Source organism: Chelonoidis abingdonii, chromosome 11 (genome assembly GCF_003597395.2).
Source record: "Chelonoidis abingdonii isolate Lonesome George chromosome 11, CheloAbing_2.0, whole genome shotgun sequence".
NCBI lineage: Eukaryota > Metazoa > Chordata > Testudines > Testudinidae > Chelonoidis > Chelonoidis abingdonii.
Window position 1 is genome coordinate 9937496 of NC_133779.1, and position 22499 is coordinate 9959994.

Below are 22499 nucleotides of genomic sequence, written 5' to 3' on the forward strand. Positions count from 1 at the left end.
GACCCACTGAGATACGGTAGATTATGCTTGTAACTCAGCAAAGTTATGCAGGGACTTGCCCGTGTGACTCCAGCAATCCAATTTTGTGTAATTTTTTCACAGTACGAAAAAAGGAAGTGTTTTACAACCTGGAAAAGCTAATAAAAGGCTGATGCTCATCTCCATCTTGGTGTTCAATCGCTGCTTCTTACCAGTCTGGACGGATTTGCTCCAAACGAAGCTCTGACAAGGACTGATGACCCATCCCAGCGGGGGATGTACTCGCAGAGACTTGATTTGAACCTGCAGTTACTCGCACCACTGCTAAAGCCTGAACAAAGACTTTGCCATTATTGTATATAATTGATTCCATTTAACCAAATTCTAGGTCTCATCTCTATCTTTTTCTTTATTAATAAACCTTTAGATTTTAGATTCTAAAAGGATTCGCACAGCGGATTTGTGGGTAAGAATCTGATTTGTATATTGACCTGGGTTGGGGCATTGAATTCTTTGGATCGAAGAGAACCGTTTTCTATTTGGTCAGTTGTGTAGCTGATGGTCCTTAATGGGCCATCAAGCAGGCTAGGTAGAGCTAACATCAACTTGTCTGGGATGTCTTCTAAAAGCACAGCATAAGTTTGAAGTACAGACAGTACAGAGCCAATACTCATAACTTTAACTACAAAATGACACATGCACACAGACAGCATAATCATAACCAGCAACCCATAACCTGGTCTTAGACACTTTATATGACCCCCTTTTATATAAGATTTGGTGCAACTACAGGACCTTTGTTGCAACCATGTTCTATATGGTCCCAGATTATATTAATAATGTCACACACAGGTGGACTGTGATTTTGATTCTTTGTTTTTATAACTCTGTAACTAGTTAAGTGATAAAAATACACGTAAGTTCTTAAATAATGGGCTTTACAGGCAGGCCTGAATATCTATATTCTAACAGTGGGTTCTATCCCTTCTTCCATTCTGTGTCTGTCTTGTCTGTTTAGATTGTAAATTCTTCAGGGCATGGCCCAGCTACTCTTTTCATTTGTACTTTGCCTAGCACAATGGGGATCCAGTATTAGTTGGTCCTTAGGCACTAAGGTAATGAATATGATTCATAATACTAACTCTCCTGTCACTTTGAGCCAAGGAAGCTGGCCTTGGGATGTTACTGCTTAAAAATGAGCTGGGGATAAAACCATGGAATATTCTTGGTGACAAGTATCCCACAAATTCCACTCACCTCCCTTGTTTTCTTTGCCTGGAGTAGGGTTTCCGGTTACCAAACCTGATGTGATCTTGCAGCTAGAACAAGGGGAAGAGCCATGGGTCCCGGACCTCCAGGACTCTGAGAAAGAAGTGCTCCCGAGAGCTGCCTGCACAGGTGAGGAATTGGTTAAACCAACTTAAAAACTGTTTGGGAATGCAGGAAACTTTTGGGATGCCCTACAAAGACCCTGTGATGTCTCCAAGTTCAGGATTGTTCCCTGTAGATGTGGAATCATTATGGCAGATGTCACTCATAGCTTCCCTCCTATTCTGACTGACAATTGGCAGCAGGTCCCTTCCCCATCTCGCTTTCCCCTGAGTGTTCCGGTGAGATGCGGACCAAAACTGATCCATTTCTCTCTCATCTGTGGAAGGGTTTGGGGAAAATCAACTCCTGATAGGTTTGATCTCTCCCGCACACATGTTTTGGTTTGTTCATCCCTTTGTCGATTTCTCTCCCTGAAATTTCCTTCCTTTCCGGTGCAGGGAGTGACCTATGTCTGGATTCGCTCTGTCTCCCATCAGGTGATGGGACTGTGAGTCAGAATGAGGAGGAGAAACCCCATCAGGAAGATGCTGAGCAAGTAAAACCACATGGAACGTTATCAGGAAGATTGAAAGGGAATGTTTCCAGGAGTTGTGCACTCCAAGAAAAAGCAGAAGTCTGTGAGTCTGAGGAGAGGCCAGAGGAAAACTTTAGTAGCCACTCAGACCTTATAACACGTGACAGAATCAACTTGGAAGAGACATGCTACATATGTCATGAGTGCGGGAAGAGCTTTAGTCGGAGCTCTACTTTGATCACACATTGTAGAATTCACACAGGAGAGAAGCCCTACACATGCTCTGAGTGTGGGAAAAGCTTCAATCAAGGCTTACAGCTTATCACACATAGGAGAATCCACGTGGGTGAGAAACCTTATGGATGCTCTGAGTGTGGGAAATGTTTCAGTCATCGTTCAGGCCTCATCTTACATCAGAGAATCCACACAGGGGAGACGCCCTACACGTGCGTTGAGTGTGGGAAAAGCTTTAGTCGGAACTCCCACCTTATCAGACATCAGAGAATCCACACCGGGGAGAAGCCCTACATATGCACTGAGTGTGGGAAAAGCTTCAATCAGAGCTCTGCCCTGATCACACATCGTAGAATCCACGCAAGAGAGATGCCCTACACATGTTCTGAGTGCGGGAAAAGCGTCAGTCACATCTCTGCCCTGATCACACATCAGAGAATCCACACTGGGGAGAAGCCCTACACATGCTCTCAGTGTGGGAAAAGCTTTAGTCGGAACTCCCACCTTATCAGACATCAGAGAATCCACACCGGGGAGAAGCCCTACGTATGCACTGAGTGTGGGAAAAGCTTCAATCAGAGCTCCAACCTTATCACACATTGTAGAATCCACATGGGAGAGACACCCTACATGCGTGCTGAGTGTGGGAAAAGCTTCAGTCATTGCTCTGCTCTTACCACACATTGTAGAAGCCACACAGGAGAAAGGCCCTACATATGTTCTGAGTGTGGGAAAAGCTTCAATCAGAGCTCACACCTTATCACACATAGGAGAATCCACGTGGGTGAGAAACCTTATCGATGCTCTGAGTGTGGGAAATGTTTCAGTCATCGTTCAGGCCTCATCTTACATCAGAGAATCCACACAGGGGAGATGCCCTATACATGTGTTGAGTGCGGGAAAAACTTCAATTGCAGCTCACACCTTTTCAGACATCAGAGAATCCACACTGAGAAGACCTACACGTGCACTGTGTGTGGAAAAAGCTTTAGTCGGAATTCACACCTTGTCAGACATCAGAGAATCCACACCAGGGAAAAGCCCTACACATCCACTGAGTGTGGGAAAAGCTTCAATCAGAGCTCCAACCTTGTCACACATTGTAGAATCCATACAGGAGAGACACCATACACGTGCTCTGAGGGTGGAAAAAGCGTCAGTCACGTCTCTGCCCTGATCACACATCAGAGAATCCACACAGAGGAGACACCCTACACGTGCTCTGAGCGTGGGAAAAGCTTCAATCGGAGCTCCAACCTTATCACACATCGTACAATCCACATGGGAGAGAAACCCTACACATGCTCTGAGTGCGGCAAAAGCTTCAATCAGAGCTCTGCCCTGATCACACATCATAGAACCCACACAGGAGAGATGCCCTACACATGTTCTGACTGTGGGAAAAGCGTCAGTCACATCTCTGCCCTGATCACACATCAGAGAATCCACACTGGGGAGAAGCCCTACACGTGCACTGAGTGCGGGAAAAGCTTTAGTCGGAACTCCCACCTTATCAGACATGAGAGAATCCACACCGGGGAGAAGCCCTACACATGCATTGAGTGTGGGAAAAGCTTCAATCAGAGCTCCAACCTTATCACACATCAGCGAATCCACACTGGGAGACACCATACACGTGCTCTGAGTGTGGAAAAAGCTTCAAGCACAGCTCAAACATCATCTCACAGAGGAGAATCCACATGGGAGAGAAACCCTACACATGCGCTGAGTGCGGGAAAAGCTTCAGTCAGCGCTCAAGCCTTATTAGATATCAGAAAATCCACATGAGAGAGAATTGTAATAAATCTCTTGACTAGGGCTGGCCAAAAAATTTTTTTAAAAAAAATCACATTTGCTAATTCCCACATAGTGATTTTTGCACCATCTTCACCATGGTCTCTCAGCTCTGCCAGATAAGTTGCCTGCTTCTACCTTTTTCAGCTCACCCTTCTTTGGGGTCAGTCTTATGATCTTTTCTATCAAGTCCTTTCCTTTTGAGTCATAGGAGTGTGTGTCCCTCTAGCCAGGAATGTTCATCACCTCCAGGTGGAGGAATGATTTGATCCCAACAAGGTACACTGAGGCAAAAACTACCTGTGCCTTACATCCCCTAGGACTGTACATGGTGTTGGCTGCTCAAGTTAGTGATCTTGGTGTAAAAAGTTGTAGTACAGATGCAGCCCAGGTGCAGTGGTTTGCATTAGCTTTCCTCTTGTCTTGACCTAAACTCCATCACTTCCTAGTCTAAACAAACCCTGAGCATCACGGTTATACTGTTCCCCCATTTCAAAGCAATTGTTAGTCATCAAGTTCTCCCTTGGGGAACAAATTGTTTCATTCCCAGTTGCTCTGATGTTGCTTCAGGTTGTGCTGGGGAGCAGACATTTTTGCTACTATTTTCCTCACTTAAAATATATTGAACTATAACAAAGGGCAGGGATAGGGAAAAGCATCATTTCACCCACTGTAACAACAGACATAGTTAGGGCAAGTCAGAAGGATTCCCTTATTCCTCATCACCATCCCAACGCCCCTGTTGTTCAGTTGGTTAGGTCAATATTTTTTCTAAAAGGATGGGAAGAGGATGACTTGTAAATGACTTGTAACTCAGCAAAATACCCATGCATTGGGCTCCCAAAGCAGTTGTGGCCCAGGCCGTGCAGGAGGTTGCTCCTGAAGATATCTCCGTCCTAATCAGATGCATGTTGCCTATTATTTGGCAAATGCAATCCCTATCTAGGTAGAGATGTGAAAAATGGAAGTGACGTTTCTGTTCAGCTCATCCTAGGAGATGCTGCAAATGTGTAGAAAATGGAATCTGTGTTGACTGTGATATAGCTGCAGAAAGATACCTATTTTTAATAGATACCTGACATTGTTGTCTTGCAGGGATTCTAAACCATATCTGAATTTAGTCCCCAATTTAAATCTGTGGTACCAGATTAAAGAAATCAAAGGGCATATTTGGGGGAGTTATACTTCACTGTCGCTACTTCTGTGTTGTGTGCTTGGTGAAGAATTCTACACCAGAGACTTGGAGTAATTTTATACTTAAGGTCAAAGATTTGACAAGAACTCAGGTAGAAATTGCAGGTAGTGGTGGTTGATTTTCACCCCAGAGATGGAAGCTCTGGTGACCTGTTTCCCAGGTAAACTCTCTTTAGAACCCTGCTCCCTAGTTAAGTGGCATTGATCACACTCCTAAAGGCGCCATGATGAAATTGGGAACAGCTGTCTTTTACCATTTGGCTCCAAAGTTAGATGAAGCACAGAGAGAAGCAACTGATTCCTTCAGAGCCATTCCATGCCTATGGGTCCCAATCTGGCTGCCGTGGACAAGAAGCACTTCCATGCTGGACAAATGATGGTAGCCAATGGGGGATGTTAGAAGAAGGAGCAGGCTGACCCAGAGGCGGATTTGAGTGGATGGGCTTCTTTATTGCAGTACTTGTTCCCCTGGACCCAATTGTCCAGTAAGCACTGAATTAGTTCAGCGCACACTTTTTTTTTTTTAGGTTAGAATGTACACGCCTGCATTCATTACAACACCCCAAAAACCCTTATTAAGTAATAGAAACACTCACTGTTAGTAAACCCACCTCTATCTATTGCTCATAGCATTACACATACTTTTACCTTGGAAAAACATTTCTTTGCAACAATTTGTTGCCATAAATCTTTCTCCTCAGCAATTTCCAGGTGAGAGAGGAAGGGGCTGTGAACAGTTCTCAACGGATGCAGGGGAAGGAGCCCTAAGCCCAGGCTGGTTCATGTAGCTGGGAAGGGGAGGGAGGGGAAGATAACATTCCTTTTACTTTCTTCTACACAAAGGGCATTTTTCTGCAGCCGCATCTTTATGAGCAACAGAGAAGGGAAAAATCTGGCAACTTACATTTTAAACAAAGAAATACTGAAAAATTTGCACCTTAAATATTAGAAACGAGAATATTGCCTACATATTCCTTTGTCCACTAATACCTTGTGAGCACATTAGCATCTTATTGTTATACTTAACCCTAAAATATCTCAACAAGGGAATGTATCAGATTCCAAGTTCAGACTGCAGGATACATGAATGCTGAGTCCTGACTCTGGTTTGGTCTCTTAGTTTTGCTCTTGAGTCTTATGCATTTGAATCACTTTTCCACCTCCTGCTACTCTGAAAGATTAGAAAGTGTGAAAATAGAGCCCAGGTGGTTTTTCCTCATGATGCAGCCTTCCCATGTAGTGTGAGACCCCTTCCACCCACACTTCTGGGAGAAGACCCACAGAGAAATGAACTCACAGAAGTGGAAGGCTCCTAGGTTATTGTAGAATGTGACTTCACACAAAGCTTATTGGGTGGAAATGGGAATTAAGAGAAAACTGCCATATAGGTTTATATTTTGTAATTTTTGAATACGTTGGTACCAGCACCAAAGAAATTAAACATAAATTAGTGTTATTTAAGAGACTGATTCTGTGATAACTTTCAATGTTCCAGTATAATTCAGGTTTCCTTCTAGTTCTCTCCCTGCCCCCTCCTGCTATCTAGGAAATGTTGACTAATCCTGAAATTAAAACCTCACTCCAAAGGAATTAGAGTGGGGGAATAGGTGAGAGAAATAGCATGTATGAGAATAGAGACCCAGTAGAGACTGTAATTATTTCTATTTAAAATTGAATTAATTTTGATCAATTTTCAAATAAATCTTTTGTTAGGAGGAAAATTACTTGAGACAAGATGTGCAACCTTTTACCCAGTTAGAAGGTAACAGCCACAGAGTTCCCCAGGTCTATTGTTTGCAAAGCAAAGATGTCACACCAGGCAGGAGATGTCAAAATCTACAATGCTGATGGATGTGTGATGGGAGCTTTTCTGGGTTGGTTTTTTGTTTTGGGTTTTTAATGTAATTTTTGTTTTGTTTTTGCAACCAGTTATTTTTATAGGTGGTGAGGCCTCTTTTCCTTTTGAGCACAACTGTTTAACCTCAGGCCTGGCTCTAAGAACAGGAGTACTTCTGGCACGTTAGAGACTAACAAATTTTTATTTGAGCAGAAGCTTTCGTGGACTACAGCTCACTTCTTCAGATGCATAGAATGGAACATATAGCGAGGAGATATATATACATACAGAACATGAGAAGGTGGAAGTAGCCATATCAACTGTAAGAGGCTAATTAATTAAGATGAGCTATAATCAGCAGGAGAAAAAAACCCTTCTGTGGTGATAATCAAGATGGGCCATTGCAGACAGTTGACAACAGGTGTGAGGATATTTAATATGGGAAAATAGATTCAATCTGTGTAATGACTCAGCCATTTCCAGTCTCTGTTCAAACCTAAAATAATGATATCTCGTTTGCATATTAATTAAAGTTCAGCAGTTTCTCATTGGAGTCTGTTTTTGAAGCTTTTCTGTTGCAAAATTGCCACCTTTAAGTCTGTTACTGAGTGACCAGAGAGGCTGAAGTGTTCTCCTACTGGTTTTTTAGTGTTATTATTCCTGGTGTCAGATTTGTGTCCATTTATTCTTTTGCATAGAGACTGACCGGTTTGGCCAATATACACAGCAGAAGGGCATTGCTGTTTTGCCAATGTACATGGCAGAGGGGCATCGCTGGCACATGATGGCATATATCACATTGGTAGATGTGCAGGTGAACGAGCCCCTGATGGTGTGGCTGATGTGATTAGCTCCTATGATGGTGTCACTGGAATAGATATGTGGAAAGAGTTGGCATCGGGCTTTGTTGCAAGGATAGGTTTCTGGGTTAGTGTTTTTGTTGTGTGGTGTGTGGTTGCTGATGAGTATTTGCTTCAGGTTGGGGGCTGTTTGTGAGCCAGGACAGGTCTGTCTCCCAACATCTGTGAGGAAACTTCCTTAGAACTGGCCTTGTGATTCTTTCATGTTTGATATCTTTGGGGTTCACACATCCACACTACATGCGGTTCACAGCAACAGATACTTTGAGAAACCTGCTGGGTTAAGCGAGCCTTTTCCAAACTGACATTGGCCCAAAGTCTGCCTCAATTCAGTTGGATTGGGACATGCCTGTATCACAGGAGTGGTTCACTCCTGATTTGCCCAGAGACCTCAGGGGAGTTGTGGTAAGATAGGATAAGTAGGAATTGACAACAATGAAGTTAAAGATAACGGTGAAAGACCCTCACCCTGCAGGTCAACAAGCTTTTTCTGTTCATTCCCTCTGACGCATCTGGCACTGGTCGCTCTCAGGCATCACGCTGGGCTAGATGGACCATTGGTCTGACCCAGTATGATCAATCTTGGGTTCTTATGTAAGCCATCTATAGCCTTGTCTACACTGGCACATTTCTGCTCAGGAAAGCAGCTTTCTGTTGTGTAACTTCTGAGGTGTACGCACTGTCAAGCCACTTAATGAGCAGAAACAGCGCAGTTGTGGGTCTGTAAAAAAACAAAAAACACCCCGGTGAGAGTTGTACATCTTTCTGTGCCAGGGCTACAGTGCCGCAGTGCCAGTGTAGACACCCTCGTGGATTTCAGTGCTGTGATTGGCCTCCAGGAAGTGTCCCACAATCCCTATTCTTGTTTCTCTGGTCATCAGTTTGAACTCTACTGCACTGCCCTCAGGGACCAGCCATGAATCCCACCCCTTAAATTACTTTGGAATTTTGAAAATTCCCTTCCTGTTTGTTCGGTGACACGTGCAGTGGTCTCAGCTCATCTTTCGAGGTGACTATGCCTGCTCCATGCACCAGGTGATACCCCACTTGGAGCAGTGCTGAGCTGCTGAATCTCATCAGCATTTGGGGAGAAGAGCCTGTCCAGTCTCAGTTGTGCTCCAGCCATAGGAATTATGATACCTACAGACAGATTTCACGATGCATGAGACAAAGGGGCCATGACCAGGACACACTGCAGTGTAGGGTCAAAGTGAAGGAGCTGTGGAGCGCCTACCACAAGGTGCAGGAGGCAAAACGCCACTCCAGCGCTGCACACACAAGCTCCCATTTCTACAAAGAGCTGGATGTGATACTCCATGGTGACCCCACCTCCTCTGTGGCCACTATGAGTATTTCAGTGGCTCACATGCCAGTTGAGAGTGGACCAAGCCAGGAGGAGTAAATCTTGGATGATGATGTGAGGTGGAGGAGGACCCAGAGGCAGAGGACGACTTGGAAGTCAGAGATGCATGCAGCGCAGAGTAGATAAGAACTCCGGAGGAGGTTAGCCAGTCGCAGCTGTCGGAGCTTGGTGAAGCACAAACAGGAGAGGAGGCCCTTGGTAAGTGGCTTTGATCTGAGGAATCACAGAAGCAAGTTGTTGGGGGCAGGAGGGTTGCAGAAAGCAGGCTTGTGTCTGTATAATTTGTGTACAACCAGATGCCTAGTCTGAGCAATGGACCAGGGTGTTGATTGACTCCCTCACTTCACAGGAATCTGTCCCAGAGATCTCCATGAAACTCTCACGGAGATACTGGGCAAGCTGCTGCTGCAGGATCTTTGGCAGAGTTGCTTTGTTTCTTGTCCCATTAAGGGTAATTTTCCCATGCCACTCTGGCATCACTGAGGGAACGGGGGGCAGAGACCACTGCTGCACACAAGCGAGCCGTATAAGGGCCAGGGCGGACACCGCAGTCTTGGAGAAGACCCTCCTTTGATTCCCTGCTCACTCTCAGCAGCAAGATATCTTCCATAATGAAAACAGCCTGTGGAAAATATGGGCACACAAATGATTATAAAGCCCCCTCCCTACAGTGCTGTCTCCCCAAGAGAGCTGTAAAATATGGTCCTGGACAGTAATTTCCGCTGCCCCTGCTGTTACCGTTTGGGGGTCTTGTGGCTCATGTGTGCTTGGCTGGGGACAGCCAGTTAGTGACAGGTATGTGCATAGTGGCTGTGTTTTAAATCACTGCATCAATGGTCTGTGTGTTGCAAACAACACTGTTTCTGTAACATGTTGCATTTTGGCTTCACAGATATGCCCTTGAGAGTCCAGCCTCTCACTGTTATTGGCAGCTGAATGGCTGTTCAGAATTAGAAAGCAGCCATGAAGAACTAAAGAGAACTTTCCACATGATGTCATGAGGCACTCCATGGCCGGAAGACAAGAACTGAAGGAGTGGCGGGACAGCGAGAAGTGGGACTGAAAGGAGAATGCAGTGCACCAGAACGAAGCCACGTAGCGGCTCTTATACATTATGGAGTGCCAAGCAGACGCGGTCCAGGAACTACTAGCACTGCAAACGAAGCAGCTCCGTGCCCACCCTCCCCTGCTGCCGCTGTCGCAAAACTGTTTCCTATACCCCCCCGACACCGCCAACACACTCTTATCAACCTCCTGGCTCCAGTCTGTACCGACTGCATTCCACTCCTGCCCCATCACAGTCCAGCCCTGTGGCCTCCCAGTACCCACTGCACTCAACACCCGTCCCTCTGCAGTTTATTCCTGCTGAAGTACAGTATCTGCTGCACTGTGCTCCAAAGGATAAGGTTGGATATGATACCTGGACATAACACAAATCTTCAACCGTCCCAGGACCTCACCTCCTCATGGGACCCTGCCTTCCGACATCCCCCACAGTGCTGATATGTTTTTCTTTTTTGTTTGTTCTCTCTCCTCTGGTGGTTGCTTTTTAATAAAAGAATAGTTTTGGTTTGAAAGCAAACAGAACCCTGCCAAGCAGCAGGGAGTTTTCTTAAGCCTTCATAGTGCACTGTCTGCGCCAATCACAATCACCTCCTAACATTACAAGCACTGCACTCCCATGCATAGCAACAAATATTAGTAGCTTTCAGCTTCAAATTGCTGCCTTAAGGCATCCCTGATCCTTGTAGCCCTGCTGTGTGCCCCTCTAATAGCCCTGGTCTCTGGCTGTTCAAATTCAGCCTCCAGGTGCTGAGCCTCAGTGGTCCAGCCTGGAGTGAAGTTTTCACCCTTCCCTTCACAAATGTTATGAAGCGTACAGCACATGGCTATAAGCATAGGAACATTGTCATTGGCCAGGTCCAGCCTTCCATCTAGGTAGCACTAGCAGGCCTTTAAATGGCCAAAAGTACACTCAACTGTCATTCTGCACTTGTTCAGCCTGTTGTTGAACCTCTCCTTGCTGCTGTCAAGGTGCCCCATGTATGACTTCATAAGCCACAGCATTAAGGGATAGGCAGGGTCTCCCAGGATCACAATGGACATTTCGACTTCCCCTGTGGTGATCATCTGGTCTGGGAAGAAAATCACTGCTTGCAGCTTCCTGAACAGGCCAGTGTTCTGAAAGGTGTGTGTGTGTGTCATGCCCCTTTTTGGACCAGCCTTCATTAATGTCTGTGAAATGCTCATATTGATCCACAAGTGCCTGGAGAACCATTGAAAAATACCCTTTGTGATTAATGTACTTGCTGGCTAGGTAGTCTGGTGCCAGAATTAGAATATGTGTGCCATCTATCACCCACCACAGTTAGGGAAGCCCAGTTGTGCAAAGCCATCCACAATGGCAACTACATTGCCCAGAATCAGTGTCTTTCAGAGCAGGATGCAATTAATGCCCTGCACACTTTTTTCAACATGCATCCAACTGTTGACTTTCCCACTCCAAACTGTTTAGCGACTGATTGGTAGCAGTCTGGTGTAGCCAGTTTCTGCCGTGCAATTGCCATGTGCTTCTTCAACAACAGGGCAGCTCTCATTCTTGTGTCGTTGTGCTGCAGGGTTGAGGCGAGCTCATCACACAGTCCCTTGAATGTGACTTTCCTCATCCAAAAGCTCTGCAGCCACTGCTCGTCATCCCAGATGTGCATGATGGTGTGATCCCACCACTCAGTGCTTGTTTCCACAGCGGCATTCCACTGTGGTCAGCACCTCCATGAATGACACAAGCAATCTCATGTCATAGCTACTATGTGTGGCGAGATCAATGTTGAACTCCTTGCCTTTAGTTTAAGGAATAACTCCACTGCCACTCATAATATGTTAATAAGAGCGAGCAGCATACGGGTCAACAGTGCGGGGTCTATTCCTGCTGCCCAAAGAGGCAGAATGTTCAATACACCAACCATTGAAAGACAGCACCAAATGTGAATGGAAGCACAAGGATTGCTGGGATGTGAAACAATGCATCACGGGGCATTGCGACAGGACCCAGGATGCACCATGACTCCCTTCACCTTCCCACAACTCTTAGCAGCATAAGAGGAAGAAATGCTCAGTGAGATACTGAGTGCACTGCTCTGAATACTGCTGAAAGTGTGAACACACTATTGCGCAGGCAACTGACAGTGTCAACACACAATAGCGGTTTCTCTTCAGTGCTCTCTGAGCAACACTAACTCCCGGCGCTGTAAGTCTGCAAGTGTAGACATAGCCTCAGAGAGACTGACTGCCAGGATCCCAGGACTGATCCCCTCTGGGGAATGAAGCACAACAGCGACAGGCTATGCAGCCTGCACTAGTCTCCCTGTACCTGAAAAACCTGCTAGCCCAACGTGCTGGAGCATCTATGCCACTACCTGGTTCCTAAACTCCAACTACAGTTTCTACCCCAGGTATATCCAAAGCCTGAGAGGTGCAGAGATCCAACCCCTTATAATCTTAGAAACATTTTGCTCCTTTTTCTATTTTCTGTCCCTGTTCCTTGAACTTGAAGACTCCCAGCCTTTCTACTAGATTGGGGTGTAACAGTGCAGCGCAGTGGGGGTGAGTGTGTGAACACCTCTGAAATCTACACAGGGAGATGCTAGAAAGAATAGTTCCCCAAATCTGAATAGCCTTAAAACTCTGCCCTATGAAAGGACTGAATGCATGTGCCTCACTCCTCCTGCACCCCCAGCCCCTGCCTCAGCCAGGAGCCTTTGCCCAAACTCCCTCTCAGAGCTTGCACCCAAACTCCATCCAAAAGCTCTCTCTTTCCCTGCTCCCGTTTGTTTCTTATGGGACCCCTCACCCCCACCCCCTGCCCCAGCCTGGAGCCTGCACCCAGCCCCCAAACTGCATCCCAGAGCGTTCATCCTCACCCCCTTCCCACACACCTCCAGCCCCCAAACTCCCTCACAGAGCCTGTCCCCCATCCACACGCCCTCCCATTCCCAAACATGCTCACAGAGCCTGCACCCCCAGCACAGAGCCTGCACCCAAAATCCATCCCAAAGCCTGCACTCCCACCCACTCCCACACACACCCTCCTGCCACCAAATTACCTCCCAGAGCCTGCATCCTCATCCCATGTGAGCCTGTACTGAGCACCCAAACTCCATCTCAGAGCCTGCACCCCAGACCCCCTCCCCCACCCAAACTCCCACTCAGAGCTGACCCTCTCACCCTTTCTGCACTCAAAATCCTTCCCAGTGCTTGCACCCCAATCCTTTGCACCCCAGACCACTTTCCCCCACCCAACATCCCTCCCAGAGCCTTAGGAAGGTGGGGGTGAAGTTTGGGGGGGGCAGGCTCTATCCATTTTGGGCACCACCAAAATTTCTACAAACCTGCCACCCCTGTTGTCCACTGCACTCCTTGCTTTTCTCCAGCTACTTCATCTCTAGAGACTTTTTTCTATTCCATCTCTCCTCTGTACTCTCTCTTTCCCTGCTCCCGTTTGTTTCTTATGGGACCCAGCCCCATAGTTCTGTTGTGCAATATTGTGTTTAACTTTACAAATCAGCTGGGGCCTGGAGAATATTTCCAGGTGGTCGTTCCCTAGGTAGATTGCAGTGATCTCTGGTGTGTCCTCATTGGGGAACAAGTTCACGAAAAAGAGGCAAGAGCTGGTCCCAGTGCATCCCCCATCTGTTGGATAAAATTGCCTCCAGGCCAGGGCACAGCTGCAAACCCCAGGCTGAATTACAGGCTGTCTTGGAAGCCCACTGCACAATGCTGTGCCCACAGATTCATACCCCAGCCACAGGTGAATGTCCATAGAATCTGAGTAAGAGCCATGGGGAAGGAAACAAACAGGGTTAAAACCTGTGGTGCTTATGGCCCACCACATGCATTGGCCTCCCCTCAGGCACGGGACTTATAGGCCCTTCTGTCAGTTGGTGTTGGCAGCAGCAAGGGCTGGGTTCAATGTCTAGGGGAGGAGAGCAGCAGAGATGCAGGAGGAGAGAGAGTCCTGAGAGAGGAAGGAGCTGGAGGGAAACAATGAGTGCCATGTGCAAACTGACCCGCTGAGGGTCACAGGAGTCCTGAAATAACAGTAGCTACAGGTCCTAGGGTGTAATGGTTCAGTCCTCAGGACTCTGACTCCTGCCATCTGAGTTCAAATCCCAGGTGGACCTCCTGGTGCTGTGCTGGTTTACTGTAAGGCTTTGGAGCTCAATGTGCTTGATTTCTTTGTTCCTAGGTGCAACAGGCTGAGTTTTCTCCATTCTGCTGGGTGACTGATGCCCCCTAGAGCTTTGGTCTGGCTGGTTCAGTCGGCTGGGGCCCTAGAATTTAAGTCTGGTGAGAGATTCCTGTGGGTTGACCTGATGGTTGTGTTTCTTGCTGCTTCACCTGATGCCCACAATTTGGTCCTTGTATTTCCAGCTGCCAGGTGCTTCCTCCTGCCCACACAGCACTTAAGGGAAGTAGTACCAGGGCCAGGCTTAATAGTCAGGGAAAGGCAGGAGAGAGAGAGAGTCCCAGCAGTGCGGCTCCAGTGTGTCCTGGTGTTGGGAGGGGAACAGGAGAAAGGACAAAAAAGCAAGAGACGAAGAGAAAGGAGGGAGGGAGGGATGGAGGAAAAGGTGAAACAAAAAGGACAAACTCCAATGTCCCCAGTGATTCTAAGGGACAAAATCCTGGGTGCAGAATAAATTCTGCCTTCTTAAGCTCATGTTTTCCATGCCTAGAATTCAACTGTCACCAGATGGATCAGACTGAATAGGTTTCAAACCTCGAGGAGGCTCTTACCTTCTAAACAGGGACAGCTGTTTTCTAGTAAAATCACTGAAAGTGAAGAAGAAAACTCGAAAGAAGTTCCTCCTAGCGCTCACATACGTGAACCCGTATACTCTGTCAGTCCTCAAAGAGAGACCTGGAGAAGGAGACTTGCTGAAGCAAAGCCACAGGGGTCTCTGAGGTTTCCCTGGCCCCTCGCCCCTGTCCTGCCTGGCTGATGTCAGCATCTCTCTGTGAGGTCACCACCTCCCCACCATCCTTGACCAATAGTCTGAGGTCCTGCAAAAGGCCTTTGTGATGTCACTGCCACACCCCTCCCTTGCTGTGCTAATGTCCTGCCCGTGGCCAGGCACTGTGGAGGTTTGAGCTACTCCCTGTGGATCACCCCATTCAAGGAGCATTGGTTCTAGGCAGCAAGCCGGCTAGACAGGAAAACATCAGACGCTGCTCCCAATGCTACACTCAGTTTTTCAGAAATTAATCGACTTTATGGCCAGAAGAGACCATTAGCGCATCTAATCTGACCCCCTTCATGTCACAGGCCTCCTGTATGACACAATAGCTACTTTTGGGGGAAAGGCATCAAGTTTTCATTGAATGACATCAGGAGATGAAGAATCCACCACTTTCCTTGGTAGCTTGTTCCTATGGTGAATCATCCTCCCTGTTGACTGTTTGGGCCTTAGTTGTAATATGAATTTGCCTCTTTTCACCTTCCAGCCATTGGCTCTTGTTATGCCTTTCTCTGCTCCATTCAAGAGCCCTTTAATACCCAATCTTTTCTATCCATTAAGGCCCTTCAACACTTCAGTGAAATCACCTTTCAATCTTCTTTTGATAAGCTAAAGAGGTTGAGCTCTTTCAATAGCTCACTAGAAGGCATTTTTCTCCAGCCCTCAGAATATTTTGGTGGCTTTTTGCTGCTCCAGCTCCAATTTCACAATTTTTTTTTCAAATGAGAACACCAAAACTGGAGGCTATTCCAATATCAGTCTCACTGATGCCGGGTCACCTCCTGTGATGTTATTGACATAATCTGTAACTGTACAGATCACCATTGTGACCACTGTTCTATATTTGCAGCCAATATGGTTGAAAGGTTGTCGTGTAAAGGGTCTATGGAGAAGTTCTGATTGGCTGATTATAATGATGCTGTCTCTAGATGTGTATCATTTTTGTAGTTGATGTTATGAATATTGGCTCTATGCTGTCTGTATTTCAAACTTGTGCTATGCTTCCGGGAAACACCCCGGACAAGTTGGTGTCAGTTCTGCCTAGTCTGCTTGATGATCCATTAAGGATCATCAGCTGTACAATCAACCCATTGAAAGAAGGCAGATACGCCTTGTGACTCAGCAAGGTGTGCAGGGACCTGCCTATGGACAGAACTCTAAGGTTTTTCTGTACCACGTGCTGAATAGAGTGTCCTCAGGACAAAGAAAGCAAAGACCACATTGCAAGAGACTATAAAAGGCTGATGCCTCGTCTCCATCTTGTCTTCAATCCTGGAGGGACTTTGCTACAAACTGAAGCTCTGTACAAAGGACAGAATGACCATCCAGCTGTGGTTGGACTCCAGAGACTTGATTTGAACCTACAGATTATTCCATCACTGCTACAAGCCTGAACCAAGAGCTTTGCCATTACTGGATGTGAAGGATTAAAATTCATGTGCATTTTATATAACAACCTGGTCTATGGATTGCGCCAGCTCTTTTCCAGACCCAAAGTCCAGAGTATGGTCAAGGACCAGAGGCCTAGCAAATAGTGACCAGCTAAGAGAAAGCTGGGTAAACAGAAAGTCTTGCTTGCTAAGATAGGCCTGGTCAGCAAATTGCCAGGTGTTGGAGCTAAGAACTAAATCATTGTGTCTTATTCAGAGTTGCAGACTGAACAAAGAATCCCTGTTCCTGTTGTGTTAGTCTCTTCTGTAGGGAGACGTTCTTCCCACAGAGCCAACCTTGAGTTTATGAAAAGTTGGCACATGTCAGTATAAGATATGGCATTCTTCCACCTCCCTTCCCAGGGACCAATGCCTTGCCATTAGACACACAGAAAACAATCTTTATTGCCATATACTTCCACTGTTTCTTTGCTTTAACCCCTAGGAATGTACCTCTTGGACAATCAAAGGAGTTGCTCCATTCCTATGGACCCCAAATCAGAATTCAACATAGATATTTTATGCTAATTACATTTTATCAAAGTATTAATGAAATGTTAACTTGCTAACTTGAGACCATGGGTGGAGACATTATGTAATCTGTTAACTATTGGCTAATGTGCTTATCTTTCCCTGCTCGTGGAAAATCTATATATTCTATTGTAATTAATTAATTAACAATGTCTCTGAGCCTAATAAGCAAGGTGACACTGCGCCAGCGCTGTGTGTAATAAACTCCTATTCTTGACCTCTACACGGTGTAGATTTGTGTCTTTCACGGAGACCTGCTGAATAAAGAGGAGATTCAGGATCCAGCTTGGCTGAATCTGTCTTCTCTCCCCACAGCTTGGTGATCTTCTGAGGAAATGGAGAAGACTGCCTTTGCCTAGCTATACGTCACTTGCAAAAGAAACAGGTCTTTTTGGTGACAAGTGTTGAAAGGAGCCATTAGACAAATGTGGAAACAGGCAAAATGTCCCCCAACTGAACTTGCATCTGTGGATGCTGAAGCCACAACACAGAGCATTAAACACTGTATGAGAGCGGCTGGTGTCAGAAGAGTCTCTACCAAAGCCTTTCCCACCAGCAGGGGCCTCTCTGTGCACAGAACTCCTGGTAGTGTGATGACTGCAGGCAGTGGAGAACTCTAATTTGGCATCTCTTTGTCTGCTTTGTGGTCAACATCTGCAGTGGCTGTTAAAAGGCCTCTAGATAGTGATCTTTGGGAAGAGCCGGCTGAAGAGCCTTCCTACTAACCAGGAGAGCCTGGCTTGTCCTGCCAGTTCTTCCCTGCTGAACCTAGTGTGTCTGTTGGCTCCTTTTTTGTATCTCTTTTCAGAAAAAGAAAAGACCTGTCAGCAGAATCCTTCTAAGTGCTTGTTCAAGACAGAGAGACCCTTCCTTGCGGCTAAGTCTTGGTGTAACGGGGCATGTCTCACCGCTGTGGTGCCTCTTCCTGGCCATCCTGGGAATTAGCTCTGGTTCACCACTGCGCCTTCATCTAGTGGCATCTGTTCTATCATTAGGACCCATGTCGCTCTCAGGACTTCGGTGTCCTCTTATGGACACAGCCCTCTGGCTTTGCCCCACTCAGTTCCCTCCCCCCATTCTGGGGGGGCAGCTGTTCTCTACCCAAACACTTGGCTCAGTGGCCGGCTGCAGTCCAGGGTGTAGCCACCTGTGTCAGTGGAGACTGAGACAAAAATCCGCCAACCCCACCATCTGCTTCCCTGAACCACTTCCCCACAGACCCAGCACCTTTCTCCACCTTTGTATCAGGGCCTCAGTCTGGCAGTACTCGGCCAGGAGGTCACTCATGCTCCCCTTACCCACCCAGCACTACTCTGATCACGGTGCCCTCCCTGCTCCTTCCTTCATGGCAGCCAATCCTCCCTCCTCATACTCCAAGGAGTGACTGACTCTTGCTGTGCTGAGCAGCCCTTTATATATGGGCTGCTTCAGCAAGCCTTCTCCTGATTGGCTCTCCCAATAAGCCCTTTCCTGATAGGCTGGGTTCTGCGCAGCCTCTGCAAGGCTGCCTTAATCTTTCTCCTGCTTGGGTGGGGCAGCCTCTGCACCACACTTGGAAAGTGGCAAATGAGAAGTCTAGAGCTGAAGGAAAAGTTACCATGACTCAAAACTGAGCCAAGGTTGCTGCGAGTGAAACACAGATCACTAACCACTATATGATCATAGTGGGTGGTGGGAGAAGCACATGTTAGAAGCCCTCTGTCAACTCAGCTGTGGCTTTCTGTGCAGAGAGAACCAGACACCTCAAGGTCTGCAAGTCTTGAGGGAAATGGGGAACATCTGTCCTGGACCATCACATGGAACAGTTGCAAACTCTTTCTTGTGGCAGGCACCATGGCTTAGCTGGCTAAAGCACCTGCCTAGTAAATAGGAGATCCTGGATTCAACGCCCAGTGGTGCCTTGTTGTATGGCTTTTGTCTCCTCTGCTCACATTTTCCTAAGTCTTTCTAGGAAACAGAAGAGACTTCCTTTGGCAATCCAAGTAATTGCTTGCTAAGGAGAAGGCTTCTTTGGAGAGAAGCATTGGGAAGAATCAGATCACAAGCCTGGAGCTGATGAAAAGGCTGCTCTGACTGGCATTAGCATGGCAGTTGCTTCGACTGCAATTGCTGCAACACAAGAGCCTGTGTCACACATCCTTGGGATTCGCTGGGGATATCCACACACAGATGTCATGTCATCTTCCTTTTGATTGTCACTGATGAAAAATGGAGCAGCTGGGAGAAAAGTCCCAGAAAGTGGAACCGTGGCTGAGCTGGCCAAGGCACCTGCCAGGTAAAGTGGAGTTAGAGATGCAGCACCCAGTGGTGCCTTAACAAATGTGTTTGCTCTTCCCACCTTTTGGTCAATCTTTTGAGGAAACAGAGAAGACTTCCTCTGCCTTGCAATACAAATGCTTCCAGAAGAAATGGTCCTTTTTGTCTGACAAGTTTCGGAAGGAGGCACCTAAGAAATGTGGACAAGAAAAAGGTCATCGTAACTCAACTTGCACCCATGGCTCTTGAGGCCACAACGCAGAGCACTAAGCACTGTACGACCACAGCTGGTGACAGAAGGGTCTTTTCCAAAGGCATTTTCCACTAGCAGGGTCCTCTCTGGGTGCAGAATTCCTGATAGATTGATGTCTGCAGGCACTGAAGATCACTATTTTGGCATCTCTCTGTCTCTCAGTCTCAGTGAACATCCACTGTGGTTGTTGAAAGTCTGTGATGGGATCTCCGGGATGCAGCCTGAACAGTGGGACCCCTGAGCCCTTTGTCACACTGCCTGGACTCCCTCTCACACTGTGATGCTGTGGCAAGCTGCCGATCTCTGGCAGATATTGCACTTACACAGATATCCACAGATAGGGACACATCCAACTGATTTACATGAATGCTTCTCCCAGCCACTCATAACATCAATGATAGAGAGCCTCCCGCCAATTCCCCCCAGCTCTGCAGCCTTGCACCCCTGGATTATACCATCTTGTCCTAGTCAGAAGCCTGATCAGTGTGAATTTATTACCCAGTCCACCCCTCTCTCATTGTGAACAATACGTGCACCAGCTTTCTAACTGAGCTGTGATTTCCCAATGACTTCAAGCAAAATACGATATTGTAAGTAAAGTATAAAACAGATTTATTAACTACAGAAAGATGGAGATTTAAGGATTATAAGTGGTAGGCATAAAAGATCAAAGTAAGTTACCAAAGAAATGAAAGATAAATGCACAATCTAAACTTTACACCTTATTACACTAGGCAGTATTTAGGTCAAGCAATTTTCTCATCCCACTGGATATTACCCTCTTTAATACACAGAATTCCCCCTGCAACCTGGATTACTGTCCTCAGATGACTCTCATTTTCTCAGGATTCCTGCTGCTTCCAAGTCTAGATGTATTCAGAGGCTAAGGACAAGTCAACATTTCAAACACTGAGTCTATGTTGCTGCAGCTCAATAATGGAGATGGTCTATGCCAGGGTTTCTCAAACTTCCTTTCACTGCAACCCCCTTCTGCCAAAAAAACTTACTACATGGCCCTGGAAAGAGGGACCAAGCACCAAACCCCTCCACACCAGGTGTGTGGGGGGGGTAGCCAAAGCCTGAGATCTGCTCCAGTGGGGGGAGGGCAAAACCAAAGCATGAAGGATTCAGCCCTAGGTGGTGGGGCTCAGACTTTTGGCTTCAGCCCCAGGCCCCAACAAGTCTAACACCAGCCCTGGTGACCCCATTAAAAGAGGGTCACGACCAACTTTGGGGTCCTGACACAGTTTGAGAACCACTCTTCTGTGCTGATAGGAGAGAGTTTTCCTGTGGGTGTAGTTAATCCACTTCCCCAAGAGGTGGCAGCTATGTCAGTGGGAGAAGCTATATCGGTGGGTGTGCAAGCTGTGGTGTTTACATTTAAGAAGTTTAATCAAACTCCATTTTTAAACTACCTGTGATCTGGAAATGGCAAAGGAGCTTGATGAAGCAGGGTCTGTCCTTCAAAGTCCTGGAGATCACAATTCCATGCTGCTATTGTTGTGGGGGTATAGCTCAATGGTAGAGTGTTTAACTGCAGATCAAGTGGTCCTTGGTTCAAACCCAAATGCACTCTTATAACCTTCTCTCTTTTTTAAAAGAAAAAGGAAAACATTTTCATTTCCATTCTCCATTATGTTCAGGAGCTCCACTATATGGTGATCCTTGAAATGAATGTAAACACTCAACATTTTTCTGTCCAAATGCATAAAAACCTAGCAAAGCTGTCCATCAGCTGAAATCAGTTCCAATCCTCTAAGACTTTTAATCTGAGGGTCTAGGTTTCAAGTCCTTGGTCAGGCAGAAAGGCAATTCTCCTTGAAATATCCCCCAAAATCTTCAGAAGGCGTCTTTTGAGAACTCTCCTTGACTTCAGTTTTTCCTTTTCACGACTTGGCCTTTCCTAGGAAGGGCTCTTTACTGCCTGGGACTGAAGGAGCTACTTACCAGTCCACTGGCCTCGCAGTCTGGAGGTAGAACAGCCTCTGGGCCTGCAGCAAAGCACTGTGTGCTGACTTTTTGGGCAAATGCAGGGCTGGCCAGAGAGCCATGTTTATCTAGTTTATGTTTTCATCGATTAAACAAAGGTATCATATGAATGTACATTTGCAGATCGCTCTTCTCCAGGGGCTATGTTGTGTAGAAGAACAAGAACCATATCCAGTTGGGGTTCAGAAGTCTGATGAGCAAAGGCCACTTGGTGAAGGCTAACATCACCAGAATTTTGGCTCCTTCACATTAAACCAGCAGCTGGGCCCCCAGGACAAGGCATGAGAAGAAGACAGTGGCTATGAGCAGGAAAAGAGCCACCAAGAAGCTGGCTAAAGCTGTCAAGATCCCCAGGGAGGTCACCATGCCCATGTCTAGAATGTGATTGTGGAGATTAATGGCAGGAAGAGGCACACATCAGAGCCCTAGGGGGCCTCATGTCAGGGCCCTAGTGGGGCTCTGGGTGATCGCTACTTCCCACCACCCAACACAGATGGAATGAGGTTGAGTAGTGTCCACAAAAGAGAAACTAACCAAATAATTTATTCCTCAAGAAAGGTTTTTAATGACTTATGACTATAAAGGCAACACAGACAGAATAAGAAAAACAGAATTAAAGACCAGCACTGAGTGAGGATTAATATAAATGGCAAGTTATACTGGAGACAAGCACAAATCCAAGTAATATTATGCATTAACTATCTATTCCTATAAGTGCACATATAAAAGATAAATAATATTGAAAATAGTCACAAGCACGTGCAACGCTGCAGTTACTGATTGCTCAGCGACTTTACATGTGCTGTAACCACCCAACAAATACAATTCTATATGTAATACTAATCCATTGATTAACTATGTTTTACTAACCTTAACCTAACTACAACTTTATATAACAACTTATAAACTTTGATTT

At 46.4% G+C, this 22499-nt stretch overlaps 4 protein-coding genes across 6 annotated transcripts in view; 2 read left to right on the forward strand and 2 right to left on the reverse strand.

Moving 5' to 3' along the window:
- The window catches only part of LOC116818948 (uncharacterized), a 791372-nt gene extending 787480 nt beyond the window's left edge, over positions 1 to 3892 (forward strand). The window contains 3 exon segments of the mRNA XM_075071409.1: positions 1261 to 1377; positions 1749 to 3683; positions 3686 to 3892. Coding sequence (XP_074927510.1) covers positions 1261 to 1377; positions 1749 to 3683; positions 3686 to 3876 — 2243 coding nt within the window. The 3' untranslated portion in view covers positions 3877 to 3892.
- LOC116818951 (uncharacterized) overlaps positions 1 to 22499 on the reverse strand; it is a 923585-nt gene that overhangs the window by 722058 nt on the left and 179028 nt on the right.
- The window catches only part of LOC116818947 (uncharacterized), a 211885-nt gene that overhangs the window by 44917 nt on the left and 144469 nt on the right, over positions 1 to 22499 (reverse strand). The window lies entirely within an intron of this gene.
- The window catches only part of LOC116826458 (uncharacterized), a 614657-nt gene that overhangs the window by 25996 nt on the left and 566162 nt on the right, over positions 1 to 22499 (forward strand). The window contains exon 1 of one of the 3 annotated variants that reach the window (XM_075071425.1): positions 1290 to 1377. The exons of the other annotated variants lie outside the window; for them this stretch is intronic. The gene's annotated coding sequence lies outside the window, so the exon portion shown is untranslated. Of the gene's footprint in view, positions 1 to 1289; positions 1378 to 22499 lie in introns of those variants that run through there. 3 annotated transcript variants of the gene reach the window in all.